Source organism: Cyclopterus lumpus, chromosome 22 (assembly GCF_009769545.1).
Source record: "Cyclopterus lumpus isolate fCycLum1 chromosome 22, fCycLum1.pri, whole genome shotgun sequence".
Lineage (NCBI taxonomy): Eukaryota > Metazoa > Chordata > Actinopteri > Perciformes > Cyclopteridae > Cyclopterus > Cyclopterus lumpus.
This window is the reverse complement of record NC_046987.1, coordinates 17,221,361-17,240,164: the sequence shown is the minus strand read 5'-3', so window position 1 is coordinate 17,240,164 and position 18,804 is coordinate 17,221,361. Positions and strand designations below refer to the sequence as shown.

Below are 18,804 nucleotides of genomic sequence, written 5' to 3'. Positions count from 1 at the left end.
CTGCAGAAGTATGTGAAGGAAGGCATGACAATGCGAGATGAGCTCATTTTCTTTTTTGACCACACTGGCTGATCTGTAATTTACCGACTGCTTACGACAAGATTTTTTTAAGAGTAGACCCTGCAGCAATGATCAGTGCAGCTTAAGTACGGTTTGGTGGTTACAGTTACACCGCAGTGGTTTGTCTTTGGTCCTCTTTAAGACATTGAAAGAAATCTGCAGTACTTTAATGAAACCGCTTTCCATCGTCAAGACAATTTTGTCTCTTTCAGCACAAATACCAAAGACGATGTGCGAAGACGTAGTTCGTGTCCATTCATTTTAAAGGAGTGTGGGAAAACCCTTTGAGTACAGCGAGAAGCAGGGGAAGCAGGTGGGGGAGGGAAAGTGTATATATGTGTGTGTGTGTGTGTGTGTGTGTGTGTGTGTGTGTGGCGCGAGGGGACATTTGGAATACAGCTTAGAGGAAATCTTGAATCTAGGACGTTTCACACTGGCTGAGATGAGCACTTTGACGCCCGTTCCACATCACGCACGTCCCTTCCACGGTCACGTCCACCTCTCTCCACTCTTAATGTTATTAATTATTGTTTCTTGCGCAAAGAAAACAGGATAGAACAAAAAACACAAGGGTGCCGTCGACACGGTAACCCTGTACACTTTCTTGTAATGTAGCCTATAATCCACATTGGCTGACCAGCCACACGGTTCATGTATTCGGAGGAAAACTTTCTCTTTCTCCACTCTGCGGTTTTCAATTCCCCTTTATTCTTTCGATCCCTCGTGATAAGAGGAAGTGTACCGTTGCACTTCTGTTTGCAAAAGTGGAAGGTTGTGTTGCCAAAACATAGAAAACTCCATCGGCTGCAGCACAGCACTGAATATACGTACTGCGTGTAGAAAGATACCGCATCGCCTCCCGAGTCGTTGTTTTGTCTTGGCGCTGCGCTATTGCAGTGCCCCCGACTATAATGAAGCATTTTCTTTCATTCTGTACAGTTCACTTGATGATTCAAGTGGTTTTGATTTCTCTTGGAGGCCAGAAACCCGTTGTGTGCGCACACATCCCACCGGTTTGGACGGCTACAGCAGAGAACCTAGATAAAAGCTTTGCTCACAGTCTCTGAATGCTTGTGATTAATCACAGGCGGCGTCCTTGGGGAGCCCGGCAGCATGTAAGTTTCTCAGAGGTGCGAGTGTGCCACAATAAGGTCAGCGGTGTGTGTGTGTGTGTCTGTGAGGTTTGGTATGCAGGTGTGTACATGTGTGAGGGAGAGTCACCTTGACTGCAAAGCTACATTTGCCGCTGCGGACCGTCTCCTCGTCCGTCTGCCACTGGTGCGGCCGACTCGACTCCGGCACGTAGACGTCTTTCTTCCGGCGGAAGCTCTGCCGAAGCTTATTCATCGCTGAGCTCCCTGCGAGTGGCGAGAAACACTTTATTAAAAAGGAATGATCCAAGTTTGTATGTCTTGGATGTTGTACCAATTCACGTGCGGTCAACAGTGTATGTCAACACAGAAATTAGCCAACTTCCGGTGTTTGATAACGGATAAGAAGCTGGCGATAGTGCGGAATCGCATACTGGAGCCTTTCATGCATCCTGAATAAAACCTGTAAATAGGAACGCTTCAAACGCCGACAAAACAATAAGCTGTTGTCTCCCTGACTCACAAGGAGGTACAAAGGAGTCGGAGTCCTTGGAGTCAAGGCAGCCCAAATAAAAAAGGGAACAAAGGACACTGAGGGCAGTGTGCTGCTGTGCAGAGTGAACGTTTTACCTGTTGAATTTGATCAGGGCTATAATATTACCGTTAAATGACTGTCCAGAATGTTTACATACACTGTTAATAATTCCCATTTCTAATTTAGACATTTTTATGTTTGCAATTAACGTCTTGGCCACTGAATTTTGGCTTATGTTTCGAAAAATTACTGACAATATTTCCAACTTCAAGATTAATTGGAATATTAAAAAAATAAAATACAAATAGCTAAAGAAAACTTCCCAAACGTCCCATTCTAAACACCCACCATAGTTTACAAACCCACTGACTGGTCCAGCTTGGGACCAACTTATACTTTCCTGTACAAGTTTAGCGGATTTATGATCAACATTATCAGTATGTTTACTTTTGGTTAAACCTCCAAATAAAGTGATCTGACAAAACTATTGGTTTTATTTTTCACTGGTGAGATCATCTCCCGTTTGTTGCCCTGTCAGACCTCTTTAATAATCTCACTGCGCTCTAAGATATGAGCAATTACTTTGTACAATGTACTCATGAATAGGGCTAACCCTCTTAGTCGATAAGTCGCTGATCAAGCGTTGCCGTCTCATTCGAATAAGATCGTCGTATTTGATGTTTTTTTGTTTTTTTTCATGCTGAATGACACATTTCCCAAAAACTTAAGAGCACAACAAAAATAAGTCGAGGACTCACTTCAGTGCAGGTTCAAACACTGACACTCTAAAAACTCAAAACAGCACAATTAATTAGGCTAAAAGCACTACTAAAACAGCACATGTATGTCTTCTTGGCTTTGGGAGGAGATTAGGCGGCAGAAAAAAAAGCAGAGAACCAATTAAAATCCCAACTGGTCCCAACCAGAACCGAGAGGTGCATCCATCACCGAAAGCCTGGCTCACGTCTCTCTTATCAGAGCTCATAGCCGAGGACCACAAGTCATTCAGCCGTGCAATTCTGACTTTGAGCACCGAGCAGCACATACTCCTCGACTAACAAGTTGCACCCGCTAACTTTTGAGCTGATGAGGATCGGGCGGGATTAAAGGTCTTTAATCCAGGAGAGCCGACTGTCCACACACAAGAACAAGCGGCAATAGAGCAGCGTTCAACCACACACATATGCACCGACTTAACTATACACACACAAACACACAAACACAAACACAGGACTGAGCTGTCTGTTTGCATAATGAAACCTGTCCCGGGAGCAGGTACTGGCTGGGGGTAGAAAGTGTGTTTGAGGTGAGGCTCTCTTATCTGTCCGTGCCAGGCTCCAGCTCTGTGGGCAGCACACAATGGAGCTTTCAGAAGCTGACCAGGCCACCGAAAACGCACACAAAACGCATCAAACTTCCTACTGTCACTAAAAAGGGGACCACGCACCCCGGAATACTTCTCAAGAGCCTGAATCTGCCATGTGAATTGACGGATTTCTGCACTTCACAATAGCCTGAGTGCACTTTAAGAAATTTTAATTTTTTTTTTTGTCGCCTTTCCCCCCCACATGTTGTGTGATGGAGACGATTGTGTGGCACATCAGAGGCTATCCTATCTATGTTGCTCTCCTACAAATTGACGGGGTGAGCCGTCTGTAAAAAAAAAAGAGGCAAAAATGTCAACTTTGATGTGCGAAAACACTTATTTTTTGTAGCAAGTGCCTCAGCAAGTGTCACGATAAAAAAAGGCACCCAGTCCAACTTGAATGTGTATAAAAGTGTGCATGTGCGTTCGACTGCACTCACACATTATGCATGTCGTAGCCTGCAGTAGAGTGAAGTGTTTGAAAACAAGACGACTCGGTGAGAGGGGAAAAAAAACATTGCTTCATCCCTCACTCCCGCTCTCTGCGAACACACTGGTTTATTTAGGTCATATCATGTTTGGGCTCACTGCGGTGCCAGTGACAGGCTGCATGCTTCCAGCCTGCACAGTGAAGAGGAGGCGCAGCAGGGAAACAGATTTGTCTGCTCTTGAGCACCTCGTCTCTAGTGCAACAAATTAAAAGCATTAGTTTCCAATGCGCTATGGACACAAACACATCTTCTAAATATAATATGTACATTTTTTGTGAATTTTCTTATTTTAAAACAAGAACATGTGTTTGTTTGTGATACTGTAGAAAGATGTTTAGGGAAGTTGCTACTTTTAGGTAGGTAGTGCTTTATTAAAAACAGTCTTCTTTTCAGCTGTGTTTTGGTGCTGGAGAAGCCACACAATAAAAAAGAAACAGAAAGAGACGCAATCAATATCTCTATATTAACAATTGGATCAAATGGCTACTTGTAAGTAAAGGCGTCCGTCAGAGCAACGATATGATGATTCTCAGCTGAGATGAACAGTCTTCAAAATGTTTTCAAAAGATTTGGTGTTTAAAAAAAAAAAAAAGTATAATCACCAAAAAAAGAAACTTGAAATCGCTAAATTGAAAACCAGCTCAGACTAAAGTGCAGAACAAAAAGGACATTTCCTGCCAGGAGATCTCCTCTTGGTATCTTTAAATTGATTCCTGGAACAGACAGAGGTAAAAAACTATTAGGTCTTTTTTCATCTCGCAGCCCGATGTCTGAACATTAATGCCCCCAAAAGGTAATGCCTCTTCTCACAGCACTCCGCTAAACTCACCTTCTAAATCACTTAACACTTAGGCCAGCTTACAACCCACACACACCGTCTCTCCGCGGCACGAATCAGAGGAGAGCAGGAATGCAAGTAAAAACACAAACTCATGAAAGAGAGAGTACGTTTGCACACACACACACACACACACACACACACACACACACACACACACACACACACACACACACACACACACACACACACACACACACACACACACACACACACACACACACACACACACACACACACACACACACACACACACACACACACACACACACACACACACACACACACACACACACACACACACACACACACACACACACACACACACACACACACACACACACACACACACACACACACACACACACACACACACACACACACACACACACACACACACACACACACACACACACACACACACACACACACACACACACACGTTTGAGCTCAGTCAAGCATATGCACCTGCAGCGTGCATATGCTGCAGGTGCTCAACATGAGTGTTCAACATGAGTAACCGGTTGCAGGAATGCGATACAAAATACCCCGACAACATGTTAACATTTTTATCGAAAAGTTAAAAAAAGGCATCCATCTCAGGGCATCCTATTCCTGCAGTGGCCTTGTATAGATCCACCTTTCTCATTGATTTAAAGCAGCATACATCATCTGAACCCAACTCCTCAACTCGCTCTGGATGCGCCTGTTTATGTACCGCATTTAAATGCATAAAAAAAAAATGCAGATACAGTAAGTGGAAAAAAAAAAAACGTATGAATTATGAACACGATTCGCTGAAGTGCACTGAACTACAGTTGCAGAGGGAGTTCTGTGTCAAACAGGATTAAGCTGTGAAAGCAGACTGGTATGTCAAACGTGGGTGAACCACGTGTTCATTATCCCAAGTAAATACATGGAGCTTGTGTATGAAATGTGCATTAGCTGCAGTGTTACAACCATAAGAAACTATATTGTGTGCATCTGTGTGGAGTTGGCAGCAAGTTGACCAGTGAAAGGGATGGAGGCCAGGCGGAGCACATAATGAGCAGTGAGGGGGAAAGTCTGGCTGTCGTCTGGTGCAGAGTGTTTGTGTGGGTGGGTGTGGGTCATGTGAGGTGGGTTTAGCCCCTATGGTTTGGCCATGAGTCAGAGAGATGAAGGCAAGGAGGGAGGGAAGACGAGAGGCAAAGATGGAGCACCCAAATCTGACACGGCGGAGAGAAAAGAAGGGGAAAAGTCAGAATAAGAGGTGGGACAGAGATGGAAAAGAGTAGGAGTTTAGGATCGGGAGAGAGAACAGCTGAGAGGTAGCTAAAAAACTAAAAATCAGCACAGTTTCCCTCAGGTTTGTATTTGTTCCAGACTCATTAAAATAAGCATACATTTCCTCACTGCAACAGTGAGTCTTCAACATTGTTTTTAACTGGGTTAAAAACTAAAATCGAATTAATGCAAAACAAGGGAGGTACATCAAACTGGCAGTTAAACAGACAGTAATAGCTTCTTGACTCTGGCAAATACTTCAGAGTTTATGATCTTGCAGGCATTGTTGGCACTGGTGTTATACTTCCAAGTGAGACAAATATAGCTACAAAAAACAATCACTAAAGCCATTGCCGTATACAAGGCGAGCGGCCCTCTTTAAGCAACATGCTCGGTGTCTGCACTGAAGTTACCGAGTTTGGATTTATTCATCTGCCTCTTCAGCTGACTGACTTCTTGCTATTGTTGAACACACAAGGCAGAATACCTTACACAATGGGATAGACCAAAACAAAAGACAGAAACGAAAGGTACTTTTTACTTAAAGCCAATGGTTGTGTGACAGGTGTAATCAAAGATTTTACTCACCGACACCATTGAAACACATTCAACACATCGTCTCATCATCATGTCAAAAGACAAACAACATGTCCGAGGGCCAGCCCGAAAATGAAAACAATACTTTGGCAAGTTTTAATGTACTGAAACTACAAAAGGGAGCAAATGGAGGACAGACAGGCGTGTCGGAGGTTGGGGAGAGGGCAGCGGGGGGACAGGGAGAGAAAAAGGGGGTAATGGCTTTGGAGCAGGAGAGTAGGATCTGAACCCTGCTGGAGCTGTCAGAGCTTCTGTAGTCTGGTGCAGTGAGGATCTCTGGCTGTTCTCCAACCAACAATAATGAGGACGATTACACAAGGACGACGTATACTGACTCTGTGTTCGTGTACACAGAAAGGAGCGATAGTGAAGGACCAAAAAAAACATCTCTAAAGACTCTCGCATGCAATATCTTCAACGTACTTATTGGATGATAATTAAGGACATAAGCACACAGAGTCAACAATGGCGTTAAAGTGTAAAGACATACAGAGGAGGGGAGACACGGGACAAACAGAAAAGTAAAAGCAATAGAGAAGAAAGAAGAAAAAAGAGTCGGTGCTGTGCTGCTGCCCGGGAAAGAGGGAGGGATTGCTGCTGGCTGTAGATGTAACAGTATTTCAATAATCTCTCCAGGAATGGAAAACTGATTAATCCTTGCAGGAGGATCCTAAGGATGAGTACTGCAGTTGGGTTACAAAAAGAGATGAGGGAGGGAGGGGCTAGGGGAGCGAGTGAGCGTGAGAGAGAGACAAAGAGAGAGAAAGAGAAAGAGAGAGAGAGAGAATGGGCAGCAATTCAAGACAAAAAGGCCCCACTGTCTCCTTTCATGACTGGTCCCACCGCTGTGCCAGCCGATACTCTTCATCCCATTTTATACTGCTCTGCTCAAGGAATTCTATGTTATCTGTGCTCGGACTGAGTTTATAGTTTGGAGAGCAACATAGATAAGACAGCCTCGATCAATAAGGCCAACCATGCGTAATGCAAAGCATGCCTGGACGCCCTTGCATACCTGCGGAGCCCCGTTATCGGGGAGCCGGGCGACTTGATAGCGCCTGTTCTGCTCCCAAAATGGCCAATACGAACAGAGAATTTGAAAAATGCTGTTAATGTGGTAATCCAATTTTCCGGCCCCTGCTTTGCGGCCTGGCATGCTTATGTAAAAAAGAAAAAGAGAGCGCGACAGAGAATCTGGATGAAAGTGTGCAGTGCATGAAAAGTGATGCCACGCTAGGGACGCAAGGGATAGAGGATCCCCAATACAGAGGACAGACAGACTGTGGGACCAGGATCAGGGTCAAAGGTCAGGGCGTTCTGCTTTCTGGTGTCTCGGTTGGCAAGTTCATGGTGACGACGGAGGCTTAACCAGACAATCTATCTGTATTCATGACCAATTACTGTACAACAAATACAACTCAGGGCCGCAATAGATTTAGTGACAGTCTGATATTGACGTTCACTGTTCAAGTTCAAGAGAACAACGTGAGACGGGGGCGTCCAGCTGAGTCCCAATCGTTAACGATAACCCCTCAATGATATATTCTGGGTCACATGCATTAGCACCGAATTAATTACGGCATCGCAGTTTGAAACTCGTGGGCAGTTTGACCTGAATGGAGTCTTTTCAGCGGCATTATATACATTCAGTAGTGGCACTACTAAAGAATTGGGTTCACTGATGAAAATGTGCAGACTTTATCCCCTAGAGTTTTCTTCTTTTTTTATGTTCAAAAAGATCATTTTCACCAGAGAATTCAACTTTTGAAATAAGCAAAAAGAAAAGAGATTTGTTTTGTTTCTCTCAAGAGAGCCACATTTGGTCCAAATGTCTCATATACATGTATGGCACAGTTACCATTGCTGGTGTGAGTGTGAGTGACTAAACTGAATCAAAACCACACAAAAACGGACAAATGTCAGGCAATGTAATGGTCGTACTATTACCTTTTACTGCGTCATGTCATGAATTCCCAACATGCAGCAACTGAAGCGACACTATGGTTCGAGTCAGAATTTAAATGTTTGTTACAGGCTATTAGTAATGTAAGATGAGCTTTCTTCATATGTGTTTTGGAAAGGTTTCTAATTAATTTAGTTTTGTTTCTGTGACAAGATTTTTTTTTTGCCTTTATTGATCCCCAGAGGAGAAATTCAAGATAGATATTGTGTGGGATATAAAGTATAATCTAATATAAAAAGGTACAATGTAGTGATATAGTATAACATAATGTACAGTTTAGTACGGCAATATCGCAGATAATGTGTATAACACATTAAAAAGGGTTTCACACAATGCAACTTGAGTGCACTTGTGATTTGTGTTTTTTTCCCCTGCAAATCAGATTTTTTTAAACCCTTTGGACCACTCCTGCCTTCATTACAGCCAATTACTATAATTGCCTTCAAAAGGATGAACATAAAATAACTAACATTAAAAGGAAAGAAAACACTGGCCAATAAAAAAAAAGCAGCAGCAGTCACATTGTGTCCAAGCGGGTGGAAACAGAGACGGTAACTCATCTCCAGCTGCTCCGGCTCGGCACGCCGCTCTCTGCCTCCGTGATCTGTCCACTTTGCACCGGCAGTGTCCCGACAATAATAAGACTCACTTGATTCGCCAGGTACGGTATGTGTCCGTACAGTGATCCAAAACCTGATGAGCAGACTGTAATGTCTTGTTCTGTAAACATCAGCCAAATGTACAAAGCATTACTGGCCTGAGAGCAAGCTGAACTAATGAAACTACTGAAACGTGTCTAAGTGAGCAAGACAATGTCTCATCTTTATTCCTGAAAAGCATCTATTGTAAGTGGTTCAAGAACGTCCGGAACGAGAGAGAGAGAGAGAGAGAGAGAGAGAGAGAGAGAACGATGAGGCCTCGGTACAAATGGGTGGTTCTCCACAGAGGAAGGAAATGGTGGGAATAGGAGCGCTGGCTACTGTTTGCACGGCTCGCTCGCTCCCGGTCTGCCACTGAATCATTTCAGAGTCCTTCAATCTGTTCCCTGCCCCCAGCAAAGACACGGTGACCTCCGTTTCCTGAGTACACATAGCTGACCGGGGTTAGGGTTGAGACAGAGAAAGAAAATAAGAGCCCAAACTGCTGCACGGGGGATATTGAGTTGCTTTTCTCTCCCGCCACCTCCAATTGTGTGTGAGTGCGAGTGTGAGTTTGTGTGTGTGTCTAGGAGTGGCCAGGCATGGTATTAAAAGGAGGCCCAGTCCAACAGCGGGTCAACCAACCAGCCGTAGCGGCACACATCGCTTTGAGCAACAGCTGAGGCCACATTTAAATGACCGGGGCAGTACCCTGGCAGGGAGTGGCAAATCACTGTCACTCTATCGTCTCTCTTCAGGCATGCCCCAGCAATGATTCACAGACTGAATCAATGGGCAGAGTCTGGCCTAGTTTCCCCGTAACGTCACACGGGGCATCGAGAAGGCATCTTTCAGATTTACGTCCCTTGCTTTTTTGCCCCAAAGCAGCCTTTCTGTGATTGTTTTTCAAAATGTCTCGCCAGAGGTGCTGGCATGTCAAATGGAGTGGAGTTTCAATTAAATGAAGAGAGCTATAAACACTCTAGTCGTGCTGTGGCAAGGGGGGCTGCTGGCTAATAGCCTGCTCGGGGGGGTGGGTGGGTGGGTGGGGAGGTGTGGGGGGGTTTAACGTAGAGGTCTGAGTGCCCCAACGCTATCAATCCTGGTCACTCTTTATGGGAGACTGCTGCTGAGAACACAATGGTACCAACTATTGTGGCCGCCATGGGAAGATGTCTTTATAAAGTGGGGTTTGTACTTCGGCTCAAACTAAAAACAGCCATGTGCTCTTTTCTCTTGTGCAAAACTGTGGGACAGAAAGCTCAACCTCCTCACAGGCCATCACTTAAGAGTGAAACAACCACAGCGCCTCATGGCCCCAGAGCCAAAATGGCTCCATTATTGAGTTGTGCTGTTCTTGAGAGAAGTGCCATTAGTTAGAGTTGAAGCAAGGTGGAGAAACTAGGTCAAATACTACATACTGGGGATTCTACCAAAGCACTGCATTGACCTGAAGAAACACACAGATGACAATGTTACATATTCACCAGGCCTCAGTTAAGTGCTGTTAATACATGATCTATTAATCCTACTTATGGCTGACTCGCAACAGCCAGCGTTAGCACATATATAGAGTCTTAGAGGAAGAAAGTTGATCTAAGATTGTGGTTTATATCCCAGGGCTGTGCCTATATGCTCATATATTAACAGCACATTAAGCCAACAAAACCCCTGCTGACCCAAACTGATAGCTGAACTTCCTGGATCCGTATTTTTACAGTGAGTTTGCGAACTTGGTAAAACCAACAATCAACAATCCCTTTACAACCAACCACAGTAAATGTGAAGCTAAAACCCTGTTACGGTCAACAAGTGGAAGATTTCACCACAATCTCCCCCCGGAAGAACAGCTTGCACTGTGTCGCATCAAGACACACGCTTTCTGTCAAGTTAAACAGGTCTGGTTGTCTCGGCGTGGACCAGTTAGTACGCAGGGCACAGACATGGAAACAGACAGGCAGCAGAGCGCACAGTCTCCAGAGCTGCTGTCTCACAAGAGCAAAAGGAAATATCAAAAGATGATGTTATCAATAGTTAAGCGATGCGTTTAAGGCAGTCCGTGGCGAACGTTATGCACGCTTGTTAGTTTGGTCCTCGGCCGTCACTCAGCTCTTCCTGTGCGCCAGCAGCACTGTCATTTCTGATTTAACCACATCGAGGCAAGTGACAAGTGTACAGCTGAATTTCTTAAACGCATTCATCACTGCCGACATACACAGCATGCTGCCGCCTCCCTGCTCCTCAATGTAAAAAAACACTTTCAATTTAACCGCTAATCTAACGTATGGTTTAATTCTCAAAGAAGTGATCAGGATCACAGTACGCAACAATCTGAACAGAGCTGAGAGACGCACGCCTCTAGCCAGTTTACTGCATTTAAGTACAAGGTTAATTAAATTAACGAAATAACAGCGAGGTTCAAATCCCTTTTTATATTATTTACATTTACTTCCAGTGAGTGTAAATATGCTGCTTAATGGTTACTGTTCTGTTATATTCACGTGTTTCTTTAATGGTGGGAAGTCATAGGCTCCAGTTTTCTGCTTGTCCTCCTCCCTATAGCCCCCCTCTCATCCTTCTTCCTTCCCTTCGGTTAAGGTGACCCGGAGGCGACGTCGGCACCGCAGCCTCTCTCAAGAAGCCGTGATTGCAGGGCACCGACTCGCAGCGATGTAACTGGTCTGACGGCTGAAGGCAAATGCTCGGCTAATATCAACGTTTTAAATAGATTAAACATGGCGACTGTTTCGTGATCACCATTTACATTTAGGCATCAGAGAAGAAGAAAAAAAACGCAAAGAAAAGTGAAAAGTGACGCAGTGATCGGAGCCAATTCATTTGCTCCCCACATGAGCTTCAGAGCAGATCCAGGAGGAATTAAACTGCAGATTAATTATTTTTCTTTGGGCTGTCGGTGATGGTTTGCAGACCCTTTATAATATGATTTTATTTGGTGTTTATCCTAGCAACTGTTAGGGATAACTAAAAGCTGGATATTATTATTATGCCAGTATCATAATTACTATTCCCCTACTTGGTAAACAGACATTACAGAGCACACAGACATTTTTCTACAGTAACACCACAGTGCCACCACATATGATGCAAACCAGTCTGTGATATGTGTGCTATTATAAAGCTAGAGCTTGTTTAAAAAAAAAAAAAAAAAAAAAAAGATGCCTCTTCCTTATGCATCTGCTTTGATAATTAAGATTAATAATGATAATTCGTAGTCTCATGTTGCTGAATACTTCCAGCCGTGGTCACAGGAGCAGAAAACGTCAAGCAAAACAATGTCCATATACCATAATAGGTACCTTAGGTTGTATTCATGGAGCCAGAACAATCATTTAGGCGGTCTAGCTGGGTGTATAAGAGGCGAGGAAAGCCCTGCGGTGAGGAATGGTGTCAGTATGTGTGTTCGCTGAGTGAGGAAGGCCCGTCACTCTTCACTGCTCTCCCAATCAACATCCACAGATCGCTGCGGGGGGAATGTCATCGGCTGTGGCGTTGAACGCCGCACTGCTCGCTTCTGAAACTCACACACACACACACACTTTTTGACACTCGCATATACCACTTGAGCGCACGTGTCACTTTGATACGCCAGAACCCATCCGCACGCACACGCGCAGTGAATAAAATACGGAAAGTGAGTAAGAGACGGGTTGAAAAAGATGAGTGAAAAAGACGGGGGAGATGGACAGAAAACAGATTACATGGAAAAATACTCAGAAGAATCAATATGGCACAGACGACCCACTCCATGGTTCCAGCTGCTGAGTCAATGTGTTGTCAACAACACAGCTTTTCATCCCAATAACACTGTTGGTAAATTGCAACACGGTGCCATTGGTCAGTGTGTGTGTGTGTGTGTGTGTGTGTGTGTGTGTGTGTCAGTAGCAGTGTTTGTCCAGCAGCAGGAGTGATGAGGATGGAGTGGAAAAGGAACTTCCTGCTGAGTGAACAGACATGCAATTGCTACACTGCCCATCAGACCAGGCCAAAAAACACAGACACACAGAGACACACACACACACACACACACACACACGTTAGCTGACCTTAAAACACGCTGAATTACAAAAAGAAAACATGAATAAAAACAGATTCCTGTGACTACTAATGTAGTCTCTACATGTACCTTCATAGGGGGAAAGAGGAAACTGACTCGAACCGTAACCGGAGTCCGCGTGATGCAAAGCGGCTTGTATTGACGTCAGGAATCATCCAACCAAACTGGTCTTGTGAGCATGAATGTTAATGGAGCTGTAGCATTCACTGGCAGCTGTTATTTCAGGAATTCCTACCACGTACCTGAGCTTGGCTCTTTGTATCCTGGTTTGTCAAGCCGAGGATGACTGTAGAATACCAAGTTACGCAACAGATTAAGCCAAACTGCTGGCGCTACCTTGCTATTTACTCAGCGGATTTACGGTGTAGCTCACGCAGGGGCTGGAACGGGGCTTCCACAGCTACTTTAAACCTATGGGAAGTCTTAATAGCTGAAATTGTGTTAGCTGTGTGGTTGAATTAGATTAGGGAACACAGCACTGCCTCTGGGAGAAAAGATATAGGAAAATCTATTCTGCGTTGTTCTGTGGTGTGTACAACTAGCTTGGAAGTCATCTTTAAAAAAGGTGCGACGCTGGACTATAAACTCATGTCGGTAAGAATGAGATTATATCAAGTTTCGCTTCAAAAACACCACGATTCAAGGCTCATAGAAACTAATGTTTATGCAAGTGTGCTCTCTAAATGGCAAGCAACTTATTCCATGGTGTACTTTTACTCGTGTGCCAGGAATGATTCAGCAGTCATGGTAGACGCCTTCTTTTTCCATAAATGTTGGACAACTCTTTAGTAAAAGAGTCCAAAAGTAGAAGGCTGTAATACGAGCGTACGTACGCGGCGATTTCACCGTGTCCATTTACACACAGCCAATCCAGCTCTTTCTCTGCAGCCAAAGATGGACATCAGGCAGGCAACATCATCATTTAACATTTTAGTGCTGGGCCGACCATAAATGAGCGTGTAAGGCAGTATCATTTATTCAAGCTAGCATGAGAGTTATGAATATGCAGAAACTAATCAGCAAGTTCAGAGTTCAGATGAACAGAAAATCTGAACGGCACATGACCGCGGTGTAGGTGTCTTACTCAGGGAAGCTCTGACAAGTCACATGACTATCAGACCCACAATGGCTGCAGGCCTTGAACGTGTGACCTTAACCATACCTATTAATTTGGAGTGCTTAATTTAAAGAGGAAGATTATTCTTTTGTTTTTTGATAGGGCAATGAAAGGACAGCCCCGCCTTGCAATGTCTTATGAGAAAAGCAGGTAGAATGAAGCAGGCAGCAAGACAGACAAACAGGCAAGGACTGCAAAGCATCAGAGAATGGAAAGTTACAAGGGCTCCACAGTCAGCTGTGCACCTTTGATCAGCCAGAGCCCAGGCGCCAATTACTGTGGGATAATCGGCAGCCCTCAGAGGCCTGACGAGCTGCAGGCACAACGGGTCAGTGACCAGCCGTCGAAGGCCTGGTCAACAAGGCTCACAGAGCCAAAAGCCGACGGTGCCCCTTCGCTGAAATGCCGCATGAAGGCGGCCAAATGGACGAGCAGCACAGCGAGGCAATTGTTCCCCTCCTGTCGACTCAGCACAGTGGCGCTCTCTCGAGCCAGACGTCCCTCTCAGCAGACCGCTCGGTGGTGGAGGAATGGTGCAATGTTGGGGAGTGTGCAAACCTGCCACTCCACACGTCTCACATTTTTCACACACACACACACACACACACACACACACATTCTCTAGCCCTCTCTCTGCGATTGAAACATATGCAATATACGTGGAAACAAATGTGCGCCTGCCGCACACACGCACAACTGTCCCTGCAATTCTGTGGTAAACAAAAAGCTGCAGTGCTCAAGGCGGCGCTTGCTGCACAGTGATGCAACAAACAGGAAACACGCGTTCCTCGCCCCCTCCACTCCACACTGATAACCCCTTCCTACCCAGGAAACGGAGATTAACTACCTGTCCAAACTTACTCCACATTATGAAGTAAGTTTGGAAGTAAGGAGGAATGTGGACTGGCAAAGTAAAGTAAATCTAAACTGCGTGACCTCTCCAACGACACGGTTTTCCTTCTCACAAACAGTCTGGTGGGTTACAAAAAGGCAAGCTGGCAGCACTGATTAATACACAAAAGCGTTCTACTTGAGGCAGAACATGATATTCAGCTCATTAATAATTTACATCTTTCTTGTGCTGGGGAACGTTCATCATCGATTAGGCTACAACGTGGGCTGCTGTGCTGCTCCTCTCTCTCCTCCAATGTCAACAATACGGTGATCCGAAAAAAGTTCATAGACCTCGACGAGAATTGCTGAAATGACAAAAATAACTCCTCACGGAACCTTTTCCCTACTCAAATTGTACAGCGTTATCTAACAGAAACACAGTAGCCAGTGGACTTTGGATCGGACACACTACAGTTACACAACAGGCCCGAGCCGGTCCAAGTTGACCCAAATGGGCCGGCGTACAGCTTCCCTGGAAACCACAAGTCAGCAGAAGAGTCTGAATTCAAAGCAGTGAGGCTCGGAGGAACTAGAGATCTTACACTGTGGGGAGAGAGAGCTTGTTTTAGAGGCTATTTTGATTAAAGATGGATATCAATTAAATGTGTTACAGGCTTGTCTAAATACCAAAGCTGAATTTCCTTTGATGCATTAATAAATAAAACAGATATCCCTACAAAACCGTTTTTTTGACCTTAAACTAAATATTATTACGCCAAACATCTCAAATGCAGCAGTGTAAAATGCTGGCTGAACACTATTAATCCCATATGAACTTTGCCTGAATGTAACGCAGCAGTAGACTGATGAAATCATCATTAAAAGTAATCTCATCAAAGAATATGTAAACATGCCCAAAATAATCTGACCAACGACTTTCAGTAATTGCCAGTTTTTGACTTGATCTATGTCACATCTGTCTGCACACCAAAAGTATTGAGATTCATTATAAAGCCAAACTTCTTGTTTTAATTCCCAGAGTGTGGCTTCATAATACATTTCTATCTTTAACGGTTTGATGCCACTGCACAAGAAATATATAGATGTCAACTGTTACTATACATTTCACTGAAGTAACATGTGAAATACAAAACCATGAATACTTTGTTGTTACACTTCTATACTTTATTTTGACCCGTCTCCATCCAATATAGGACTTCACTAATGTAGGTCACTAAACTCAAAAACAAAACCTGCTCAGCTGAGGGGAGATGACGAGTGGGTTTGAGAAGAATTCATGTAAAAGTACTATCAGACAAACAAGGGAGAAAAAAAAAGATAACTTGCAAAAAGTAAAGATTATTATTATAGATTCTGATGGCCATATATTAACAAAAGCACACACAGTGCGTTTTAAGCTCATGCAGCCTGAGGAGGAGTTTTTTTTTTTTTTTTTGCCCAATCTTTTTTTGACATGGGGAACAAACTCTGAACATTTTTGTTGGGTCGTATTGTTCCTATCGCTGCATCGCTCAGCAACCGCTGTGGTGGTTACCAGGGAACCGGTGCCACGGCAACGTTGATACACGTCCGGGGTGACGACAGTGGGTGGGGCGATGAAAGGAAGAAGCCACATGAAGACTGTCTGCTCGGACAAGTAAATAGAAATTGTGCACTGCGTGTTTCAGGGAATGGCATCACGGTCACCCGTGTGGTGGACAGAGAGTCATAAACACAAACGCACAGGCCACTTAGTTTTGAGACGGGGAGTTATTACACCAACAACACACGGAGATGTTCAGTGTGGAGAGAGGCACTGACATGGTTTCATAAAGCCAATCCAAAAATCTGATTTAGTTTTTAGTCATATTACAAATGCAAGTTAAGTTCTGTACATGTGACTATTTAGATAATACATGTTTTTTTGACAGAAAACCGACAGCTGGTAGTATAATATGACACACCTCGAGACAGGATGACAACTATATACATTCTATAGTCAAATATTGGTGGTTTAAATATTATTGGTGGGCTTGAGAAGCTAAACAGAAAAGGACCAAGAGGAACAAGGAGGGGTAGGAAGCTTTTTTTGCTCATAAGCAAAAACTCAAATCCAAAACCACTGGCAGGTGAAGAAACCCGATTCTTAGTTTTATACCTCATCTAATTGAGGTTTTTGGGTCAATCTCATTGTTTTGGTTTATTAAATATGGATGTCTTCCTGAGGTGACAAACTCCGCAGCCAAAAAGTCTTCCACGTCTCAGCCGGTAGCTGGTAGATTCCCACCCTGTGAGAGACACACCACCAGTCGGTTTGTCCTGGGTCACTCGTAATTAAAGCAGAGATCAGAGGGATGAATAAAGCATGAGCTGCTCATGAGGCTCAGGTATGAGGCTCATGTATCATTCTATATAGGGGGGGCAGAGAGACAAAAGGAGTCCCTGAGCCCCATACCAGACCCAGGGAGGAGTGATACGGACGCAAACCTGAAAAGGCATCTCCTTGTCTACAGTGACGCACCCCCAACCATCCCAGCCATAATCCACAGTTTAAACAGCCGGGGCAAAATGAGGCGCTCAAGGCCCCTTGGACCCAATTAGGAGTTAAAGATATTGTCCCAAACAGGGAGGCTCGAGGAACAGTGTTCAAAGCAGTAACACACCATGCAACACCCTTGTTGTTTTTCTTTTGAAATGAGCGCTGACAAAGCCAAATGCTGCCACGAAGGAAGCCTACAGACACAAATACTGCATGGTTTGTATAAAATGCACTGCAGTAACGTAACCATTTTTCACTGACGGCATGATTTAAAAAAACAATGACACAGGTTGTTTGTCTGTAGAAATGCAATGTCTTGCCAATGCACCCCATAAAGATTTCTTACAGGGTTTTTTTATTTGTGAGACTGAGCAATAAAAAGAAAATACCTTTGACGAAGAATGTAAAATGCTTATAAAAGTTGTGCGAGTGGAGGAGAAATGTTACAGGGCTTCTATGCTGGTGTTTGCTCACATATTGACTTGCTTTTTGATTTGTTCTAATGGACTGTCACCTCATATAGTCTATGTTACATTGCAAACGTGTGCTAGTTAATGACGTGATATCTGTTTTTGCGGGCTGGTTGTCATAGTAACCCCAGACTATGGAAACTGGCGGTCAGAACAATGCAACGCACATTAAACATGTCTTGTTTCCTACATTTCCAAAACCCAGAACCCAGCCAAAGATGTTGCTTAGTCTTCATCTTGTGCATGTCGGAGTTTGTGTACAGTCAGCTTTTGAAACAGACGTTCCATTATGTAAAAAGGTCACGACCAACAGCAAGAATGTCCCTCTGTGGTAGAGGACACCACTGCTTACCAACAAACACATCAATAACACAAGTTCAATCCAACTCTGCGGTTCCACAGAACCTATTTTAGGCTACTTATGTTGAAATGGGGTCAGCTGCACATTTGAGATCCTGATTCTAAAACCTCCCCTCTGGTTGAATCTCCTCCGAGTGTCTGTTGGATCCGGTGCCAATCAGCTCAGAACATGGAACTTTAACAAGTACAGACTTATGTTTTCTTTCTACTGATGCAAAGGTACGCTCACATGAACAGTTGTTACCTATATATTTTTTTTTTATTGGTAATATTTTTGTCTCTTTTCTCTGTGCTTAAACTGTGGGAGAAACGGTTCTTTAGGTGCATTTATGTTCACGGTTCAGCTCGAGTCACATTGGGCACTAAACGGCTTGAGAGTTTAAAACCTCCAGACTACAAGCAGCTCTTTTACGGAGCAGTGTTTTGGTAACTTATCAACCCAGAAGGTGAGAGTGTTTGAGAGAGGAGGGTGTCAAAACAAATCCCACTTTAGTTCCTGTAATTTGTCTGCATTCTTTGTTATAACCGCCGACATTCATCAAAAACACATTTGGATTACATTCT

General features: G+C 44.0%; 1 protein-coding gene across 7 annotated transcripts in view; it reads right to left on the bottom strand.

Annotated features, from left to right (window-relative positions):
• The window catches only part of numb (NUMB endocytic adaptor protein), a 35,667-nt gene that overhangs the window by 13,586 nt on the left and 3,277 nt on the right, over positions 1 to 18,804 (bottom strand). For 6 of the 7 annotated variants that reach the window (XM_034563210.1, XM_034563215.1, XM_034563212.1 and 3 more), the window contains exon 2: positions 1,282 to 1,418. In XM_034563210.1, coding sequence (XP_034419101.1) covers positions 1,282 to 1,407 — 126 coding nt within the window. In that variant the 5' untranslated portion in view covers positions 1,408 to 1,418. Of the gene's footprint in view, positions 1 to 1,281; positions 1,419 to 12,162; positions 12,591 to 18,804 lie in introns of those variants that run through there. The other variant, XM_034563211.1, reaches the window with a different exon arrangement.